The following is a 21,141-nucleotide window of genomic DNA, read 5'->3' as shown; positions in this document are numbered from 1 at the left end:
AGGCAGTGGCAGGCGTGATAGCCCATCAGCATTTCCATGCTGTTTCGTGCCCTTATATTCAATCTCATTGTGGTGCGCCCCTAGAAAAAGTGACCATCTTTGTAGTCGTTGCGCAGTCATCACCAGAATGCCCTTCTTCGGATTAAAAATGGAGACAAGAGGCTGGTGATCCGTCAGCAAGGGGAATTTCTGCCCGTGCAGATAGTGATTGAACTTTTTCACTCCCCACACTAGGCTGAGGGCCTCCCTGTCAATCTGGGCGTAGTTACGCTCGGCTGAGGTTAGTGATCGTGACGCAAAGGCTATTGGCCTCTCTGAGCCATCCGAGAATTTGTGCGACAGCACCGCTCCAATGCCATAGGGTGACGCATCACATGCCAACCGAATTGGTAATGCTGGGTTGTAATGGGCCAATACCTCTTCGATGTGATTAGCATTTTGCTCTTCTGGAAAGCTCGTCTACATTCGTCACTCCACTTCCATGGCACCCCAGTTTGCAGTAGGGTGTTCAGTGGGTGTAGTATTGTAGACAAATTGGGCAAGAACTTATGGTAGTAGTTTACCAGCCCGAGGAACGACCTCAGTTGTGACACATTTTCCGGTGCTGGAGCCTTGACTACTGCCTCAATCTTCTCTGGGGACTTATGTAACCCCTCTTTATCGATAACGTGGCCACAATACGAGATCTGTTTTCTAAAAAACTCACATTTGGGGCGGTTAGCTCGGAGCCCATATTCCTGCAATCTAGTGAGCACCTGCTCCAGGTTGGCAAGGTGATCACTGTCATTTTCGCCCGTGACCAGGATGTCGTCCAAATAACACTGGGTCCCTGGGACCCCTTGCAGGACTTGTTCCATTGCCCTCTGCCAAATAGCCGGAGCTGACGCTACCCCGAATACCAGCCGGTTGTATTGGTAGAGACCTTTATGGGTGTTGATTGTGAGGTATTTTTTTGATGCTTCTTCCACCTCCATTTGCAGATACGCCTGGGCCAGATCAATCTTAGTGAAGCGTTTCCCTCCAGATAGCGAGGTGAAAATATCTTCAATCCGTGGAAGGGGATATTGTACGGTGTGAAGGATCGGGTTCACTGTTACCTTAAAGTCCCCACGGATGCGAACCTTCCTTGGTTCCCCAGGCGTGCTGCTCAACGACTTTTTCATCACAGGGACGATGGGTGTAGCCCACTCGCTCCAGTCTACCTTGGACAGTACACCTGAACGTTCCAGACTCTCCAGCTCTGCTTTGACGGCGGGGCGGATCGCATAAGGTACCGGTCTGGCCTTAAAAAATTTTGGACTTGCGTTTTATTCAATTTTAATCATCGCTGTCATGCCTTTTAGTGTTCCGAGTCCTTGCTGGAACACTTCCATCACGTCAGTTAGGATCTTTGACAGTCGCCCAGGTGTGACGTCGTCATCCTTTTTGTCAGCCACAGTCAGTGCCTGTATGGAATGCCAATCCAGTTGTATTTTCCGGATCCATTCACGTCCCAGTAATGGTGGTCCTCCATCTTGTAATACATACAGGTCTAGTTTTGGTGTTTCCTTACCGTTATATATAATGGTCACCTTTATTTTTCCTTTGGGGTAGACTTTTTCCCCGTGTACATCTTCAAAATAATTTTTGTGTCTCTCAAGGGTATGTGTGAGAATAGCCGCTCGTAGTCCCATCGGTTTATGACTGTTAGGGTTGATCCTGTGTCCAATTCCATCTTTACCTGGACTCCTGCTATCTTGAGAGTGACCCAAATGGTTCGGTGATCCTCCGTTGTGATCACATATTGTAGTTTCAGACAACTCAGCTCCCTGCTTTCGGAGTCGTTATCACTCTTTTGTTCATCTGAACTATTCTCCGTCATCTTATGTACCTTCTTGTACTTTTCTTTGGTAGGTTTCTCACTGCTGGTTTTCTTTCCCGACCTGCAGACTCGTGCTATGTGTCCTACTTTTCCACACTGTCTGCACACTTTGTCTTTGAACCAGCAATCATTCTGGTCGTGTGTTGTTCTGCCACAGCGATAGCACTTCTCTGTTCCATATGACATTTCGTTTGTGCCATATTCTTGCGGTCTCTGTTGTATCTCTGCAGCGCCCCGTGCTGCTGCTTCATATGATACCGCAATGCTGAAAGCCTTTTCCAGCATAATGTCCTTTTCAGATAAAAGCCGTTTCTGGGTTCCTTCACTTTGAAGCCCACACACAAACTTGTCCCTTAAGGTATCTGCCAGTCCCGCTCCAAACTGGCAGTGTTTCGATAGTTTGCGCAGTTCTGTTAAATAATCAGCATTGCTTTCATCCTTATGCTGGTTCCGTTTGTGAAACTTGAATCTTTCTGCTATCAGCAGCGGTGTGGGGTTTAAATGTTCCTTTAGTATCGTTACTATGTCTTCAAAACTCTTTTCCATTGGCTTTGTTGGGGTTACTAGATTTCGTAATAAACCATACGTCTTTGCACCCATTAAATTTAACAATACCGACGCTTTCTTGTCATCTGACACCTCATTTGCCTTGCAGTACACCTCTATTCATTCGACATATGTAGTCCAATCTTCGACTTCATTGTCAAATGCGGTGATACTGCCACTCTTCGGCATTTTGGGTGTGGTTTAAAATGGCGTCTCCCAATGGCTTAAAATGGCGTCTCCCGCGCTGTCCTTCCTCTCCCTCTCCCGGTGGTTCTCGTGGCAATGGTGGTGCCCTGTAGGTTTTGCGCGCTTCTCCTGCGCTGCTGCCAATGCCGCTCTCGGCGGTCCTCGTGGCAATGGCAGCGCCTCGCGGGTTTCTGCGCGTCTCTCTCTCCCTCTGTCCAACGCTGCTCGGCCCCTGAACATCGGCTGCGCCCTGTGTGCTCTGCCTTCTCTCTCTCTCTCCCCCGTCGACGCTGCTCGGCCCTTTGCTGTGCCGCTCGGTCGGGCTGTAGCCCGCCGCTGTCCGGGAAGTGTCTGCGCACTACCTGTTGCCAGCCCATTTCGCTGGACCACCTCGACTGGAAAGCCAAGCCTGGCTCTTGACAGCCTCCCCCGCAATTCTCGAGTCTCTGCTGGATGACTGGGCGGTTGCCCGTGGTCGACGCCCGAGTCTCTGGCCTTGACCTCCAATCCGCTGATCTCCAGGAATGAATCCCCGGGAGGTGATGCAGAGTTGCAGGTAGGTTCGAACCTGCCTCATCGCCAATGTTACGTCCGTGTATAATAAGATACAGACTGCAGCAGAAACTGTACAACAGGTGTTTACTCAACGTGGCTCACAGTTGAACTGATCTGTACAGATTACTACTCAGGGTTTTATACTGGTGTGGTCACTGCCGGTACTACAGTATACATGAGCTGTAAAAGATAGTTCCCCACTTAAAGGTATATACATTACAGGAAGCACAATGGAAAGGCCCAGGGAAAGGTCTCAGAGTGCAGCCCCCATAGTCACTTCTAAATCGATGCAAGGATGGTCAAATCAAAATGAACCTGCAAAGTGCTGCTCAGTACCCAAAACTCCTTCACACAGCGTTGAATCTCTCCAGAAGTCTCTCTCTCTCTCAGAATGCATGGTGCAAAAATGTAACCGACAAAAAAAGGCAGGAAGCAGTCACCTTTAAATAGCACTCCCCCAGTCCCTTACCGATGGCAAAACGTTCCCCTCAACCTGTTGTTGCTAGCGGCAGGCAGTAAGGCAGGGGGCACCGCTCAATATCCAGTCCGGAGCGCTACCGGGGCGTTGCACACTCGACTGACGCCATGATCTGTGGGCACAGGAGATCGTGGCAGTGGTGTTTAGCGCCGCCGCAAAATGTCTGGTCAATTTCGTGAGTGGCGAAAACATTGCCACACCCAGTTGCTAGTTGCTTTGCGCCCCATTAGTGCCCTCTTTGTGCTAACGGGAGGCGCAAAGCAACTGAATTTTCCCCCCTATATCTTCAGTTCTCTTCTTTAAACCATTTAGTTCCATAATGCAGCAGTGAGACAGAGCTCCAAAACAGCAAAGCACCTAAATTATGGTCATCCAAGTCTGAGTTAAAGGACTCTGAAAGAAAGACTCTTAAGAATTTCAAAATACTTTGTTATTCTTGTCTCCGAAAACAGTTTAAAGTATCGAAGAAACTTAAGTACGATATTCATTTTTACCTGCTGATGGTGGGCATCACATACATTTTTCCAGTGTGTAGCTCAAGAAATGGATAACTGTTAATTTTGTTATTAACGCTAACCCACTCACTCCATGCACAAGAGGTATAAGTTTCAACTCAGCTCCTAGGAGGCACGGGCCTGCTTACATAAAAATGCCTTGTTGCTGTGAGCACAAATACACAATGTTGGGAGAAGCCTGGATCCTTCAATTGAAATATTCCACCTTATGTGCGAAGTTTGTGTCACTTAATAAGTAACAGCATATTAGGTAAAACACCCAATAACTTGTAACTGATAAGTTTGTTTTTCCACACATGACATAAACACAACTAAAGCAAACACGTGTACCTAATTGATAAAGGAAACCGTACCATACACTGTCCAGAAGTATTAGTGCCAGGTGGGCAAGAACATGCAGCCTGATCAGTACACCATGTTTCCGAATGATAGCCGTGGTTAGGTGGGTAAGGATATTATTTAACTTTTCATTCATTTAATTTAAAAAAATACTTAAAATTATGTAAGCCTAGCAATTATATTGTGTGATATTAGCAGAATAATGCTTAACATGTTGGTAGGAAATGTCTTCATTCTTTATCTTAACAGAAGCATTAACATATTTATTAATGATTAGTGTTTCTGTTGAGATAGTGAACAAATACACTGATTTGGTGAAATTTGGGAGATTGTGAGTGGCAGAATCAAAATATTAGAAATTGTACCACCACAAATGCCAATTAAGCTACTCAAATGCTTAATGTTATCCCCATGTATGGAATGTTTAACTGTTATATCTAGTAGTCATTCCATTTATGTGATAGTTAGGCATTTTGTTCTCATAAGCTTAAGTTATAAAGCTCCCTAATAACACAGCTGCTATCAGATCCATGAATGACGCTTATAAATCACATAATGGATATGATTCTACATTTCTTTACTGAGACCGTGTCAGTTCAATAAACAAAATACACAACTTTCTACTTAAATAGGATATGCCCCCAACACTTGTTAACTGAAGACATGTTAATGACAGAGTTTTTAATTTCAAGATATAAGAACCATCCCAGTATTGTTTCTTTCATTATATAATTTAGTAATATTCTGTTTATAACTAAAACCTATACCCTACTTGAAACAAGACAGCAACCTTCACAATCCACATTGATAACAGGCAGAGATAAGCAACTGACAATATCTGATAAAAACTGTGCAGTTGCATAATCCACTCCAGCTATTCAGCATTATTTGCAAGTATATTCATTTAAAAGAACTGTGCCAGTGTTTCTGGAGAATTGCAAAATGTATTTGTTTAAAAGAAGTGTGCCAGTATTTCTGGAGAATTGCTAAATAGGACTTACTTTTAAAACAAAAAGAGTACAGTACTGTAATATGACACAATTCGATCAAGTTGTACCCCTTAAACTTTTAATGCACTAAAATAATACCTCATTATAATGTCCTTGGGGGGAGTCGTCTGTAGCAATTGAACTTTACCCAGCCACATCATGATCACGCTGATAAAACCCTGGTTTTGATTAGTCTGTAAGCTTTAAAAGATGAGTTTGGAGAAGAGATTCCACACTGGTTGGAGGAGCTCACTCTAGTTATAAAGATGACATTCAACGGTACCTGGAAGGCTGAAAGAAATGAGAACTATGAAAAGTTTATGGAACAGATGGGTAAGTGTGTCATAAGAAGATGAAAGGATATATAGTTTGTACACGCATAAACAGGTAAAGGTTTAATGCATTAAATTTGAAAAAATTGTAAACTGCAGGAAATGTTACTAAAAGAGAAAACCAAACTTCTGTCAGTAAGAGCAAATAAAAGTATTTAATAGCTCTTTAGCATTAGGAGAATATATTATGCTGTTACTTGAAATTATGCCCTGTCAGATGAATAACAAAATCCTAATTGAACTATTTTTTTTCTACTGCCATTAAAGTGCTTTAGCAACAGAAGGGGATATCCAGACCAACCATTCAGAGTTCAAAATAACACTAAACTTTAATGAGTGAACTAGTGCCAGAAACAACCATGGACAAATCGGCGTATTCATTAGCAGTATACAAAGGGACTTCAGGAGAAACCAATTTACAGCTGAATTGATTTCAAGTCTTGTATTGTGCCTGAATAAACTTGAATTCTGAAAATGTAATGCCATGTTGTAAAGTATTAACACACTCACTGTAAAATCTTCTTGTGTATTTTGGCTCCAAAAAGTAAAGATCTATTCCTAATAGAAGTTAACTATTTGGTTTTCCCCATGATTCTCAAAATATTTCACAGCTTCTCTTAATTTGATTTATAAATATTAGTAATGTCCATAATCAATAGTACAAATGAGAAAGAAAATGCAACAAAATGTGTTCAGAAATAACCTGCTTTGATTTCAATTTAATAACTGCAATTCTCGCTTTACTCACCAGGGGTAAATTCTGTGAAAAGAAAGCTTGGAGCCCATGATAATCTAAAGGTTACAATCCAGCAAGATGGGAATAAGTTCAGTGTCAAGGAGTCCAGTACCTTCCGCACAAAAGACATTGGCCTAGAAATTCAGTTGGCGCCGCGCCAGGGCTTTAGCTCCGGAAAGTTAGCGCCGGCGCTAAGTCCCCCTGCGCGCGCCAAAAATTCAGTAGCGCCGCGCCCAAACGGCTGCTGGCGCTACTGAAGGGTGTTTGCGCCTGAAAATGGGCGCTACCTGCCGCATTGCGGCGCTATTCCGGCGCTGCGGCGCCCGATGTGGTGCGGCAGGCTCGGGAAGTGCAGGCCTCCTCCTTCAGTTAAGGAGGAGCTGCCTGCACCCGCCCGCTGGCCGGTAAAATCTTCACAAAAATGAGCCCGGCACCTCGGGGAAGTGCCGGGCTCGCAGCCCAGAAGCATCTGTTCCGCGGGGGGGGGGGGGTGGAGGAATCCGGGGAGGGAGGTGCGGGCAGGCGGCCGGCGGGAAAGCGGCCGGCCGCCGCGCGACCTTAATGCGCCGGCGCAAACTCCTGTAAGACTCGGTTGCCAGAGTCTTAGTTGCGGCTGCCACGGGCGAGGCGGCCACAACTCAATTTCGGCGCTGGGGCCCGTCACCACGGCAACCGGGACGCTGCGCACACCGATGACGTCATCGGTGCCGGCGCAGCGCAACCGGTCTACCGCCGATGGTAGGGCCCCAGGGAATTTCTGAACCGGCTGTAAGTCCAGCGCAATGACCTCTAGCGCCGCAAAATGGGCGCAAAGCCCACTCAATTTCTAGGCCATTGAGTTCACACTAGGGGTAGCGTTCGACTACTCCCTGGCAGATGGAACAGAATTGAATGTAAGAATCAAAAACAATTTTTCTTGCTGCTATGCAAATTATTAAGATTCCCTGTGCAACAATAAGATTTCTTGGGGAAGGGCGGAGAGAGTAATTTAAGTTGACTTGTGATCTATCTTTTTTCGAAATGCCTTGCTTCTGCTCTGGCCATCCCTATAATGATTTTATAGATAAATTCACATAACATTTCTGGAAAAAATGTTCATTTTGGGATTAATAGAAAGTATCTCTTTGCTCTAGGGTTCATGGAACTGCGAGGGTGACAAACTTGTTGGAAAGTTCACTAGGAAGGACAATAGCAAGGTACTCCTGACGACAAGGGAAATAGTTGGTGGTGAACTTGTTCAGGTAAATTCATTGCTGGTTGTCATTTATAATAGAACAATCTGTGAACGTTTGACTAATCGCTGAGTGTATGATACCATAGTATTTGTACACATAAATAGTCTCCACAATAAGGGATTGTTTTCAAATTTAGGTAGAAAGAATTATCATTCACTTCAACATTCTTCTACTTTTTCCCAATTTCTTACAATTTTTGTAAACATTTTGTTCAAACTCTTCAAGAAAGAACTTGTATTTATAGAGCACATCCTCAGGACATCCAAAAGCATTTCACTGCCATTGAATTACTTTTGAAGTGTAGTCACTGTTTTTCTGTTAGCAAATGCAAGAGCCAACATCGCACACAGAAATATATCACAAGCAGCGACAAAATCATGACCAAATAATTGTTATGTTTTGGTGATGTTGGTTGAGGGTTGAATGTCGGGCAGGACACCGGGAGAATACTGCCATGGGATCTTTTAAATCCGCTTGAACAGGAAGATGGCACCTCCGCCTCATCTGACAGACCTCCGACAGTGCAGCATTCCCTCAGTACTGCACTGAAGTGTCACCTAGATAATGTGCTCGAGTCCAGGGTGCAATTTGAACCCACGACCTTCTGACTCAGAGGAAAGACTGATACGATTAAGTCAAGTTGACACTGTAACATGCAGTGCTAATCCCGCAATCAGGGAACTGACTTGGAAGATTTATCAGACCTGACTATTTTAACATCACCAGAGATACCGACCCAATGCTGTCATAACCTGGGGAGGGAGGGGGGTGAAGTGAGACTTTCACCCGCTAATTTTCTCTGCCACTGACCCAAGTAGATTTCCCAGTTCAGGATCGCTTGATTATCTTTGGTGGTTCCCACCTGAGTCATTGTAAGGTGTTTGGTTTCCTCGTCCTTACAAGGGTTCTTTGACTCTGAGATTTACAGGAACAAAATCGTAGATGACACAAAGGTTTAGGTTCAAACCAAACTGGTAGTTTATTAAAACCAACAAAACACAGACAAAAACCTGTTGAGATTTGGCTGAAACTTACAATCACCCATATGGCCAGTCGTTACCGTTGTGGATTGTAGGCCTGGATGGAGATGACCTGTCCCCATCTCTTTTATCTGACTGCAGCTGCCTACACAGCGCAAACCCCTTGTAGAGTCAACTGATACTTACAATCACCCTTCCAGCTGGTCGTGGCCGACGTCGATTGCAGGCTGGGAGCTGGAGATGACCGTCTTCCCTTCCTCCTTACACCTGGCAGTTCCTGTAGTCAGAGCTAGCTTTTGAGAGAGAGCTTCCGAGAGAGCTTCTGAGCAAAAAGGAGAGAGAGCTGTGGGTGTGGTTCCTTCTTATAGTTCTTTTAGTCACCTGGCCCCATGCTGGGCCTCCCCCAACCAGTTTCGGTTGTCAGTTTGCTGAACTGTCCGACATTCATACCTCGTCAAGCTGTAATTCAATCACCGGAGGTGTACAGAGTTGTGAGAATCACAGAATCACAGAAACACCACAGTGCAGATAGAGGCCTTATCAGCCCATCGAGCCTGCACCGACACATATCCCACCCGATCCCCGTAACCCCTACACCAACACCAACACATATCCCACCCTATCCCCGTAACCCCATGTATTTAACCCCCTAACACTAAGGGTCAATTTATCATAGCCAATCAACCTAACTTGCACACCTTTGGACTGTGGGAGGAAACCGGAGCACCCGGAGGAAACCCACGCAAACACGGGGAGAATGTGCAAACTCCACACAGACAGTCGCCCGAGGCCGGATTCGAACCCGGGTCCCTGGCGCTGTGAGGCAACAGTGCTAACCACTATGTCATCGAAGATAATTCCTTATTTCCTCTCCTGCTTTCTGTAATGCATATTCAATGTGATTTCTATTACTGTTGATGGCTGGTTGGCTGATTGACTTGCGTATCTTCCATTCATGTCAGGAAGTCGATCGTGACCCCATTGTTTCAGTTAAACTCAGAGCATTGTCCAGATGTTGGGACTAGAATCCTGGCGAATCGAATAACTAGTGCTGTAGAGAGGGCTTTAAACTAATTAGTGGGGGGGAGGTTTCAAGAGAGCAAAAAATTAAAATGTCAGCGGAGAAGGCAATAGAGCAAGGTAGCAGTGGGGGAATTAAAAACCAGAGCGTGTCAGGAAGGGACAGAATGTATAAAGATAAAGGTAAAGTAGTAAAGGGGGTAAAAGCAGGACTAAATTCTCACAAAACATATTTAAAAGTTCTTTATCTGAATGCACGCAGCATTCGTAACAAAATAGACGAGTTGACGGTACAAATAACTACACATGGGTATGATCTGGTGGCCATTACAGAAACATGGCTGCAAGGTGACCATGACTGGGAACTAAACATCCAGGGGTATTTGACAACTAGGAAGGACAGACAGAAAGGAAAGGGAGATGGGGTGGCTATGTTAATAAAGGATGGAATCACTGCAATAGTGAGAAATGATATTGGGTCAAAGGATCAGGATAGTGAAATGGTTTGGGTGGAGATAAGGAATAATAAGGGGAAAAAGTCACTGGTGGGCGTAGTCTATAGGCCTCCTAACAGTTGCAACTCTGTTGGTCGGAGTATAAATCAGGAAATAGTTGGGGCTTGTAATAAGGGAACAGCTATAATCATGGGGGATTTTAACTTTTATATTGACTGGACAAATCAAATTGGGCAGGGCAACCTTGAGGAAGAGTTCATAGAGTGCTTTAGGGATGTGTTCCTTGAGCAGTATGTTACTGAACCAACCAGGGGGCAGGCAATCTTAGATCTGGTCCTATGTAATGAGACAGGATTAATAAAAATTGTCCTAGTAAAGGATCCCTTTGGAATGAGTGACCATAACATGGTTGAATTCCATATTCAGTTGGAGGGTGAGAGAGTTGGATCTCAAACCAGCGTACTAAGCTTAAATAAAGGAGACTATGAAGGTATGAGAGCAGAGTTGACTAAAGTGGACCGGGAAAATAGATTAAAGTGTAAGACAGTACATGAGCAGTGGTGTACATTCAAGGAGATATTTCACAACTTTCAAGAAAAATATATTCCACTGAGGAAAAAGGGGGGTAAAAGAAAAGACAGCCAGCCGTGGCTACATAAAGTAATAAAGGATAGTATCCGACTGAAAACAAGGGCATATAAGGTAGCCAAATCTAGTGGGAGGATAGAAGATTGGGAAGCATTTAAAAGCCAGCAAAGAATAACTAAAAGATTAATTAAGAAAGGGAAGATAGATTATGAAAGTAAACTAGCAAAAAATATAAAAACAGATAGCAAGAGTTTCTACAGTTATATAAAAAGAAAAAGGGTGGCTAATGTGAATGTTGGTCCCTTAGAAGATGAGACTGGGAAATTAGTGGTGGGGAACATGGAGATGGCAAAAACGCTGAACAAGTACTTTGTATCAGTCTTTACAGTAGAGGACATTAAAAATATCCCAACACTGCACAAACAGGGGGCTATGGGGGGAGGAGCTAAACACGATTAAAATCACTAAGGAGGTTATACTCGGTAAGATAATGGGACTAAAGGCGAATAAATCCCCTGGACCTGATGGCTTACATCCTAGGGTCTTGAGAGAAGTGACGGTGGGGATTGTGGATGCATTAGTGGTAATTTTCCAGAACTCCCTGGATTCAGGTAAGGTCCCAGCAGATTGGAAAACTGCTAATGTAACGCCCTTATTTAAAAAGGGAAGTAGGCAAAAGGCTGGAAACTATAGACCAGTTAGCCTAACATCTGTGGTTGGTAAAATGTTGGAGTCCATTATTAACGAAGCAGTAACAGGACATTTGGATAAGCATAATTTAATCGGACAGAGTCAGCATGGTTTTATGAAGGGGAAGTCATGTTTGACAAATTTGCTCGAATTTTTGAGGACGTAACAAACAGGGTGGATAAAGGAGAACCAGTGCGATGTAATAAAAAGTCTCACACATCAAGGAACTTTAAAGTAAGCTTTAAGCAACTTATAATTAAACTATATACAAGAGCGGTCTTCACCATGCCTCTAGGAGAAGCCCTCCTATCATACTGAGCAGTTCAGTATTTATACTAGTCCAAACACAGGAAGTGACGTATGCACAGGAAGTGATGTATAAACAGAGTTCACAGTTCACAGGAAGTGATGTGCACATAACTTCATCCGGAAGTTATTAATTATTATTACATTCTTCCCTCCTGCGAGATTAGAAGGCTGTGGTCTTCCTTTTATTCCGCAGCCGCCGAACGAGGAAGAGTCGCACCCGTTTGGGTTCCCATCGTAGAGGGTCACTGGTCCGCTTACATGCTGTTGGCCATTGGTCAGAGTCTGTGTGGCCTGGATTACCCTGTGAAGGGTCGGGGAGATCATGGCTTCGTGTACGAGTCCCAATAGGTGCAGAGTCAGTCTGTCTCTGTTCAGAGGGAGGTGCAGAGCTGGTCTGTGGCGGATCAGTACTTTGGTGCGCAGTACTGGGAGGGTCGCAACTTTGAGTACGGGGTTCTACCGGCATCAAGCTAGTTGGTGTCAGATCAGGATCCTGGAGAGGGGTACCCGGTAGGTTCCAAGAGGCTCCTGGTAAAATACCATCACTCGATGTCCCACTAGGTCCTGGTGGGCAGGGAGCCAGATCCCGTAATGATACGGTAGATTCTCGGCCGTCGGGATATCGTATGTATGCATAGGTGAGGTTGGCATTGGTTAGTTCGACCTCGTCTACGAGAGGGTCATTTTTAGACGTCCGAACGTATCTTCGGAGTAGTACAGGTCCAGGAGTAGTTAGCCATGACAGGAGGGATGTCCCATAAGATGAGCGACGCTGGAATCCAAAGAACCACTCATGAGGTGTAGTAGTTGTGGCTGTAGAAAGAAGGGACCGTATAGAGTGCAATGCATCCGGAAGCACTGCTTCCCATTGCTGGTTTGGTAGGCCCCGAGATCTTAAAGCAAGATGTACAGAATTCCAGATGATACCATTATACCTCTCTACCTGCCCATTTCCGATGGGATGATATGGCGTCATTTTGCTTGTAGCAATTCCCCATTCTGAGAGGTAGTCCTTGAGTTCCCTTGACATAAAGGATGGACCCCGATCCGAGTGAATGTAAGCCGCCATGCCACAGAGAGAAAATGTTTGCTCAAGGCAGCAGATCACTGTGGACGCCAGCATATTGGAGCAGGGGAAGGCAAACGGAAAACATGAATATTCATCAAGAAAATTCTCAAAAGTACGGTACCAATGCTTCCATACCCTGCCAGCTGCTGGTGCGTTTGGGTCCAAGTCCAGACGAGTAGTTTTAAGGATGTTTTCCATGATGGGTGGTTCCCTGGATCCTTAACTCTGAGTTTGTCTGAAGGTTTAGTATTTGTGAGTGTAAATACTAAGTTGCTTAAATTGATGTAATAAAAAGTCTCACACATCAAAGAACTTTAAAGTAAGCTTTAAGCAACTTATAATTAAACTATATACAAGAGCGGTCTTCACCATGCCTCTAGGAGAAGCCCTCCTATCATACTGAGCAGTTCAGTATTTATACTAGTCCAAACACAGGAAGTGACGTATGCACAGGAAGTGATGTATACACAGAGTTCACAGTTCACAGTTCACAGGAAGTGATGTGCACATAACTTCCTCCGGAAGTTATTTATTATTATTACACAGTGGATGTGGTGTATTTGGACTTCCAAAAGGCATTTGACAAGGTGCCACACAAAAGATTACTGCACAAGATAAAAAATCACGGGATTGGGGGTAATATACTGGCATGGGTGGAAGATTGGCTATCTAACAGAAAACAGAGAGTTGGGATAAATGGTTCATTCTCGGGTTGGCAATCTGTGACTAGTGGTGTTCCGCAGGGGTCAGTGCTGGGACCCCAACTCTTTACAATCTATATTAACAATTTGGAGGAAGGGACCGAGTGCAACATATCCAAGTTTGCTGACGATACAAAGATGGGAGGGAAAGCAGTGAGTGAGGAGGACATAAAAAACCTGCAAAAGGACATAGACAGGCTAAATGAGTGGGCAGAAATTTGGCAGATGGAATATAATGTTGTAACGTGTGAGGTTATGCACTTGGGCAGAAAAAATCAACGAGCAAGTTGTTATCTAAATGGAGAAAAACTGCAAAGTGCTACAGTACAAAGGGATCTGGGGGTCCTGGTGCATGAAACACAGAAGGTTAGTATGCAGGTACAACAGGTGATCAGGAAGGCCAATGGAATCTTGGCTTTTATTGCAAGGGGGATGGAGTATAAAAGCAGGGAAGTCTTGCTTCAGTTATACAGGGTACTGGTGAGGCCACACCTGGGATACTGCGTACAGTTTTGGTTTCCATATTTAAGAAAAGATATACTTGCTCTCGAGGCAGTTCAGAGAAGGTTCACTCGGTTGATTCCGGAGATGAGGAGGTTGACTTATGAGGAAAGGTTGAGTAGGTTGGGCCTCTACTCATTGGAATTCAGAAGAATGAGAGGCGATCTTATCGAAACATATAAGATTGTGAGGGGGCTTGATCAGGTGGATGCGGGAGGATGTTTCCACTGATGGGTGAGACTAGAACTAGGGGGCATAATCTTAGAATAAGGGGCTGCCCTTTCAAAACTGAGATGAGGAGAAACTTCTTCACTCAGAGGGTAAATCTATGGAATTTGCTACCTCAGAGAGCTGTGGAAGCTGCGACATTAAATACATTTAAAACGGAGATAGACAGTTTCCTAGCTGATAAGGGAATTAGGGGTTACGGGGAGCGGGCAGGGAAGTGGACGTGAGTCTAGGCTCGGATCAGCCATGATCCTATTGAATGGCGGAGCAGGCCCGAGGGGCTGTTTGGCCTTCTCCTGCTCCTACTTCTTATGTTCTTATGTTCTTATGTTAATTTGTCCCATCAAAACCAATCATGATTCAAGGACTCGCAGTTCAATGTCATGTCCTTTTCAGAGTTAATCATGGGACAAAGCTTTCATTGTCCAGTAGCAATGTGTTCTCCAAGAACTGCAAACTTTAATGACTGACACCTTTTCTGTGCCTTGAAGTTTAATCGTTTCATGCCCTTATCAAATTTTTTCAAATTCAAATCGCTTTATTGGCATGATAAGGTACATCTTATGTTGCCAAAGCATCAAAATACATTTATGGTTGAACACTTAAACGCAGTTCTATTCATACAGTGTATAAACAGGTAGGGGCCAAACAGTTCCATGAAACTTACAGTCAGGAAGCTCACCCCAGGGAAGACGGGGAAATCACTGAGGCAGGCTTCAGGAACATATAGCAACATGATCGATTCCACTCCCTTGGGGCCTTTCAAATTGAAATGTTGCAGCATATTTTAAAATTTTATTTTCTGTAACTTGAAATGCAACATATTTTTACACAAAAAATATTCTCTTTTCCAATAGCCTAGAACAGTTCAGCACACATTAGGCCTTTTGTTGTGAAAAGTTACCTTGGGTTTAAAACCGGTACAATAACTTTTATGAAATCTCTTACAGACTTACTCGTATGAGGGAGTTGATGCCAAGAGATTCTTCAAAAAGGAATAGAAACCTGTCCTTGTGTCACCATCGTTGCAATGAATCTCTGAAAATCCCTGATGCAGTTTCCTGTCAGCTCTGCATCTTTTTAATTTCCATTTTTAAATATCTATACTGCTTGAATGTATTTGTAAAGATACAATGATGGACTTTTAGCCCTAGTAACTTCACTGTATATGTCTGGCCCATATAGTATCTCAGGTGAAAAACAGCGGACATTTCAAAACCTGGTCGATCAGTTCTGAAGTTAGCAATGCCAATTAATGTGCTCCATTAATTCATCTCACAAAGAGATGTAAGTGCTAAATTGTATGGGTTGAAGTGAATGTGTTTATTTTCTACAAGAAATAAAAGTTTTCTATATTGCTAAAAGGTGATGGTGATTGTTTATCATTATTGTTTCAGGTGTTTTCATGTATCACAATTACAAATGCTTCTCACAATACATGTAAAATCTATAAGAAAACACTCCCCCTATCATGACCACACTGTTGCTTTAAACCATACATTTTCTCTTCTTAATTTTTTGCATTTTCCTGCTGATATTACTCTATACTCTGAGTGTGGTCATTTTTGGGGTGAAATTCTCCATTTAATGAAAAATGGCTACTTTTCTTTTCTCTGCAATTAACAACTGCTAACAAAATTGCAAGAGCATAGGGCTAGAAATTAGTCCATGCAGCGCTTGTTTTTCGCACGTTACTTGGACTACTAAAGCCTCCAAATGGTGGGCAAGAGACGTACACACATTTCTGGATAGAAGTGTGACACCCACCATATTGGCTAAGGACAAATAAGAGGCATCCTTTACCCACACTTGAAGCAGATGTTAGGCCCTTTGCAGGGGGATAATGCCTGTTTCAGGTCCGCTTTCCAAGACTGGTTTGCCCTGAGGCAGTTCACACCATTGTAGCTGCACTCAAGGAAACCAGCCCTAGGGATCGCCTGCAACAAAGACAGTAAGTACCTTACCTGAATATAAGCACTCCTGCTCCTCCCAACTCCACTTTCAACCCACCTCCCGAACACCACCATTCCCGACTCACGATAAGCAGCCCCAGCTTCCCCTCCCGACCCCAGATCGACACCCCACCCCCACCCCCACCACTCTCACTGCCGCCCCAACCTCCTCTCTGAAGCCCGGATCCGGCTTCCTCTGCTGATGCTGGATCCCGGACCCAAACCCTGGCCCCAACCCAGACCGCAATCCACGACAACACTTATCTGAGATTCGCTGCGACACTAACAGTGGCCCAAACCTGACGTTCTTTTGACCAGCGGGCTGTTTACACTTTTTTGGAAACATTGAAATGAGGCCTGAGGTATGAAATGAAAGAGAAAATGCTGGAAACATGCACTAGGTACATCAGTCCTGAAAAGTGAACGAATAGGCCAACAACCACAACATCACAACTTGTAGTTATATACAGGAAACTCTCTTTTTACCGGCACCTAAATAACTGGAAATCTCTCTTAACCAGCAAAATTCAGGAGTAGGTTCAGATAAGTTTTACTTCATATTAGTGGCCGTGTAACCGGGGTTCCTGAACCTGTTGTATTCCAACAGGGACGCCTGGATCTGTGGCCGTGTAGAGGGCTCTCATACCTTAGTAAGTATACCTCTCTGTAATCCGGACTTTTTGATCAACCGGCACCATGCCGGTCCCATCGGTGCGGGATAAAAAAGAGTTTCCTGTAGCACCTTTAAAATAGTAAAACATCCCCAAGGCGCTTCATAATAGTGTTATGAAACAAAATTTGACACCGAGTCACAAAAAGAGATATTAGGAAAAGTGACCAAGTGCTTGGTTAAAGAGGTAGGTTTTAAGCAGCCTCTTTACCTCTGGAGTCCTCCAAGGATCTATCTTGCTTGACCAACCGCATTGAATTTTTTGAAGAGGTAACATAGCGAGTAGACAATGGTAAAGCAGAAGATGTAATTTATCTAGTGTAGTGGCCACACTAGACGTGCTCCTACCTAGCTATCCAGCAAGTTAAACATTCATTCAAAATAATTCTTCCTGAAGCGGTTGCTGTTTTGAAGCTTTTACTTGAACAAATTTGTGAAACTGTAAACAAAGACAAAGTATGTTTTGTACATAAACTGAGTACTACACATTCGATATTACACAAGATACAAACATATTTACAACAGTAGAATAGACTAATTGTATAACTAACTAACATTTGAACTAACTTCTGTAACTATTAAATATTAACCTTTTATAAACATAGTATTATCAAAATATTACTCTGACAACATTGCTATTATGCTAAGAACTAAAAATACTCACAGATATTGCGCTTGGCCTAACATATGAAGTCAGACTACACTGGATTGTAATGGAACCTCTCATAGCAAATTCTCCATTACTCAAGTCAGGTTCTTCCTGGCAAAACTGCTTCCTGGGGTCAACAGGAAGAAAGGTAAGAAGGTCAAATGACCTCTCACAGGAAGAAAGGAACAAAGGTCAAATGACCACACACAGGAAGAAAGGAACAGATGACCTTTCCAGCTTCCAAACTGTGAACACAATAACCGCCACCAGAGGGTGCTATTGCATGTAAAAATGTCGAGAATGTCACATAATGTCCATCGGTCCAGAACACTCCCCGTCTGGGGTCATTAACGACTCCACATAGTCTGAACTCTACTTGTCACTGGAGTCCTCTGGCGACAAAAGAAGAACCACCTCGGAGACAGTCCGTCGGTTTCGATGATAGGTTGCAGCTTCCGTAGACTGCTGTGAGGGGGTAGGTTGCGTTCTGCTACGCACAGTTCCAACCTGGGTATGGTGAGGTCTGGCTGGGGTGCCAACTTGCCTCTATCAAAGACAAAGCCAATTTTGCTTCGTCCTTCTTGAGTGGTGACCTTCAGATAAGCCACACTTGCAATGGCCTTAGCGGATGCGTCTGCAAAGACACAAAGCTCTTTGAATTGGGCATTTAAGGGAGAGAAAGACGAATAGCAGCGAGGTATTCGGATCTCCTGTAAGTCTTGGAGTGAGTCTCTCCATCTGTCCCACTCTGCTTCCATCTCTTCAGGGAGAGGTGAATCCCACTCTTCAGCGCGTGTGGAGAGTTCCCTGAGGAGCAGCCTGCCTTGTATGGTGACAGGGGCTAAGAAGCCGAGAGGGTCATGTAGGCTGTTGACTGTAGAGAGCACTCCTCTACGTGTGAAGGGTTTCTTGGCGTCTAGGACTTGGAACGTGAACGTGTCTGTTGCTATGTTCCACGACACCCCTAGGCTACGCTGTAGGGGGAGGTCATCAGTGAAGAGGTCTAGGTCCTTGACGTCCTTAGCACGATCTTCCGGGGGGAATGCCTCCATCACTGCTGGTCTGTTAGAGGCTATCTTATGCAGCCTGAGGTTGGATAGTGCAAGTAGTTCCTGGGCTCGTCCGAGGGTACTGATGGCCTCTGCTTCGGTCGGGAATTACTTCAGTGCGTCGTCGACGTAGAACTCTCGTTCGATGAACCCTCTCACATCACTGCCAAAGTCATCGTCTTCTTCCTTGGCAGCCCTCCTTAGTCCGTATATGGCGACAGCAGGGGATGGGCTATTCCCAAAGACATGGACACGCATTCTGTAGTCCACAATGTCTCTATTAGGGTCATTGTCCCGATACCACAGGAAGCGGAGGAAGTCTCTGTGGTCTTCTCTCACCACGAAGCAATGAAACATGTGCTGGATATCGGCAGTGATGGCGACGGGCTCTTTCCTGAATCTCATGAGCACTCCCAAGAGGCTGTTGTTAAGATCAGGCCCTGTGAGGAGTACATCGTTGAGAGAGACACCCTGATATGGTGCACTGGAGTCGAACACCATGCGGATCTGTCTACTGCATGGGGTAAGGTAGCTTGGACGACCATTCTCCAAGATGGAAGTCTTGAGTGTGCTCACCTGAGATGGCTTGTGAGCGCCCTTGAGGCACACATCTCCAACAACGATCCAGCCGAGGTCTAGCCTTTGGGTGAAAGGGGCGTCATGTGGACCGTTGATCTGCTCCCTTATCTTATGTACCCTCAGGATGTCTCTTCCCAACAACAGAAGTATGCTTGCATCTGGGTCAAGAGGTGGGATCTTGTCTGCAATGCATCTCAGATGACGGTGATGACGAGCTGCATTCGGAGTGGGAATCTCAGAACGGTTGACGGGGACTTGATTACATTCGATGAGTATAGGAAGGGGGAGACTAATCTTCCCGTCGACTGACTCAACAACGTAACCGCAGGCCCTCCTGCCGGCTGTCTCTGAAAGTCCAGCACACATCTTCAGCGTGTAAGGCGATGGTCTTCCTTTGATCTTGAAGATGTTGAAGAACTCGGATCTTGCTAGAGAACGATTGCTTTGTTCATCTAGTATGGCATACATCTTTTCAGATTCCTGGCGACATCCTGCAGGGTACACATTAATGAGGCATATCTTGGAGTATGCTCTTGCGCTCACTCCTTCTCCACACACCTCGGTGCACCTGGATGTAATCTCCGTACCAGCAGCTCCCTCTCTCTCCCCGCCGTGCTCTGATGCGGGAGGAGGCGTTTCTGACTTCCAAGGAGCTGGGCCTGGGTGTAGTGCTGAAACGTGCCGATCACTTTCACATTCAGTGCATTTTGCATCCACCTTGCAGTTCTTGGCGAGATGGCTCGTGGACGAGCAGCACCTGAAACATATAGAGTTCTCTTTAAGATATTGTTTCCGATCTTCCAGGGACATCTCCCTGAAGCCTCTGCACTTCTTTAAAGGATGGGGCTTGTTGTGGATAGGGCACTGTTTGCTCATATCCTCAGGTTTCTTCTGAGTCTTTGTGTGCACAGTTGAGGACACTTGCATTCTGTGGACAGATATTGGTGTCTTTCCATGTCTGTCGAACTTGTCTCTTCTGGCAAGTGCTGGTTGGGAGGAGAAGAAGTTGAAGCTGGGGTCGTTCCTGGCTTTGGCTTCTTTGATAAGGAGGCTGAGCTCTTCTCCTGCCGACAGGTCTAAGCCCGATATGGCATCGTGGAAGCAGGACTTCCAAGCCCGATAGTTCTCTGGCCTGTCATCAAACTTGATTAACCCCGAAGTCACCAGCTGGGTGCGTGCAAGGTATTTGGCGAGGTCGTAGGTGCTGGGACCTTGGCCAGGGTTGCCTTGGCTGGGGGCTCTGTTGGGGGTCTCAAGGGACCGAGAGGGGATTTGCCTCCGACTTTCTCTATTCGGCGTCCTATTCCTTTGCACCGTGTCTTCCGTTCTGCTAGCGGAGACTCTGCGGCTTGAGGCACGCCGTCTGCTTTGACCTTGGTTGGCAACTTGTGGCATGTTATACGAAGTGTTTGCGTCTGTAGAGATGTGCGGGCCTCCATCCCTTTCTCCTGTAAACTGTATGTCGGCATGATCGCTCACGTAATCTATGGTGCACAGTCGTGGACTCTGCCACGGAACGGGAATTAAAGGTTTGTAAGCTGTCTCGGGATCAGCTCCCTCCAAAATTGCCTCGAATACTTGTGTCTCGGCTAATGCAGCATCTATCTCTTTTTGTTGCTGCAGAGCCTCCCATGTGGCTTGGAGACGGGCCTGTTCAGCCTGGCGTTCCACTTGGTGTCGGGCCTGTTCCACTTGGTGTCGGGCCTGTTCCGCTTGGAATTCAGCTTGGAGTCGGGCCTGTTCTGCTTGGAGTTCAGCTTGGAGACGGGCCTGACTTACTTTTATTTCTATTTCACTGTCCGTATGCACAGCTCTGGCTTGAGCTGCTCCTAGTTTAGCCCGTGCTCTGGTGAGGGCTATGCTTACTCTAGAACCACCCGATGACCGTGAGCCAACTTGCGACCTGTAGTAACCGGTGCTTATAGACTG

General features: G+C 45.2%; 1 protein-coding gene across 1 annotated transcript; it reads left to right on the top strand.

The window, feature by feature from the left end:
- Positions 1–5,684: 5,684 nt before the first annotated feature.
- LOC147122973 (fatty acid-binding protein, intestinal-like) lies at positions 5,685–15,682 on the top strand. Its single transcript, XM_085962931.1, has 5 exons — positions 5,685–5,802; positions 6,553–6,686; positions 7,377–7,430; positions 7,671–7,778; positions 15,264–15,682. The coding sequence occupies exons 1-5, from the start codon at positions 5,736–5,738 to the stop codon at positions 15,312–15,314; spliced, it is 414 nt and encodes a 137-aa protein (XP_085819057.1). The 5' UTR covers positions 5,685–5,735; the 3' UTR covers positions 15,315–15,682.
- The last annotated feature ends 5,459 nt before the right edge of the window (positions 15,683–21,141 follow it).

The sequence above is a fragment of the Somniosus microcephalus genome, chromosome 2 (genome assembly GCF_052327205.1).
Source record: "Somniosus microcephalus isolate GS21.2 chromosome 2, FLI_Smic_1.0, whole genome shotgun sequence".
NCBI classification, from domain to species: domain Eukaryota; kingdom Metazoa; phylum Chordata; class Chondrichthyes; order Squaliformes; family Somniosidae; genus Somniosus; species Somniosus microcephalus.
Note: the sequence above shows the minus strand (reverse complement) of the source record. Positions and strands in the feature narration are given on the sequence as shown.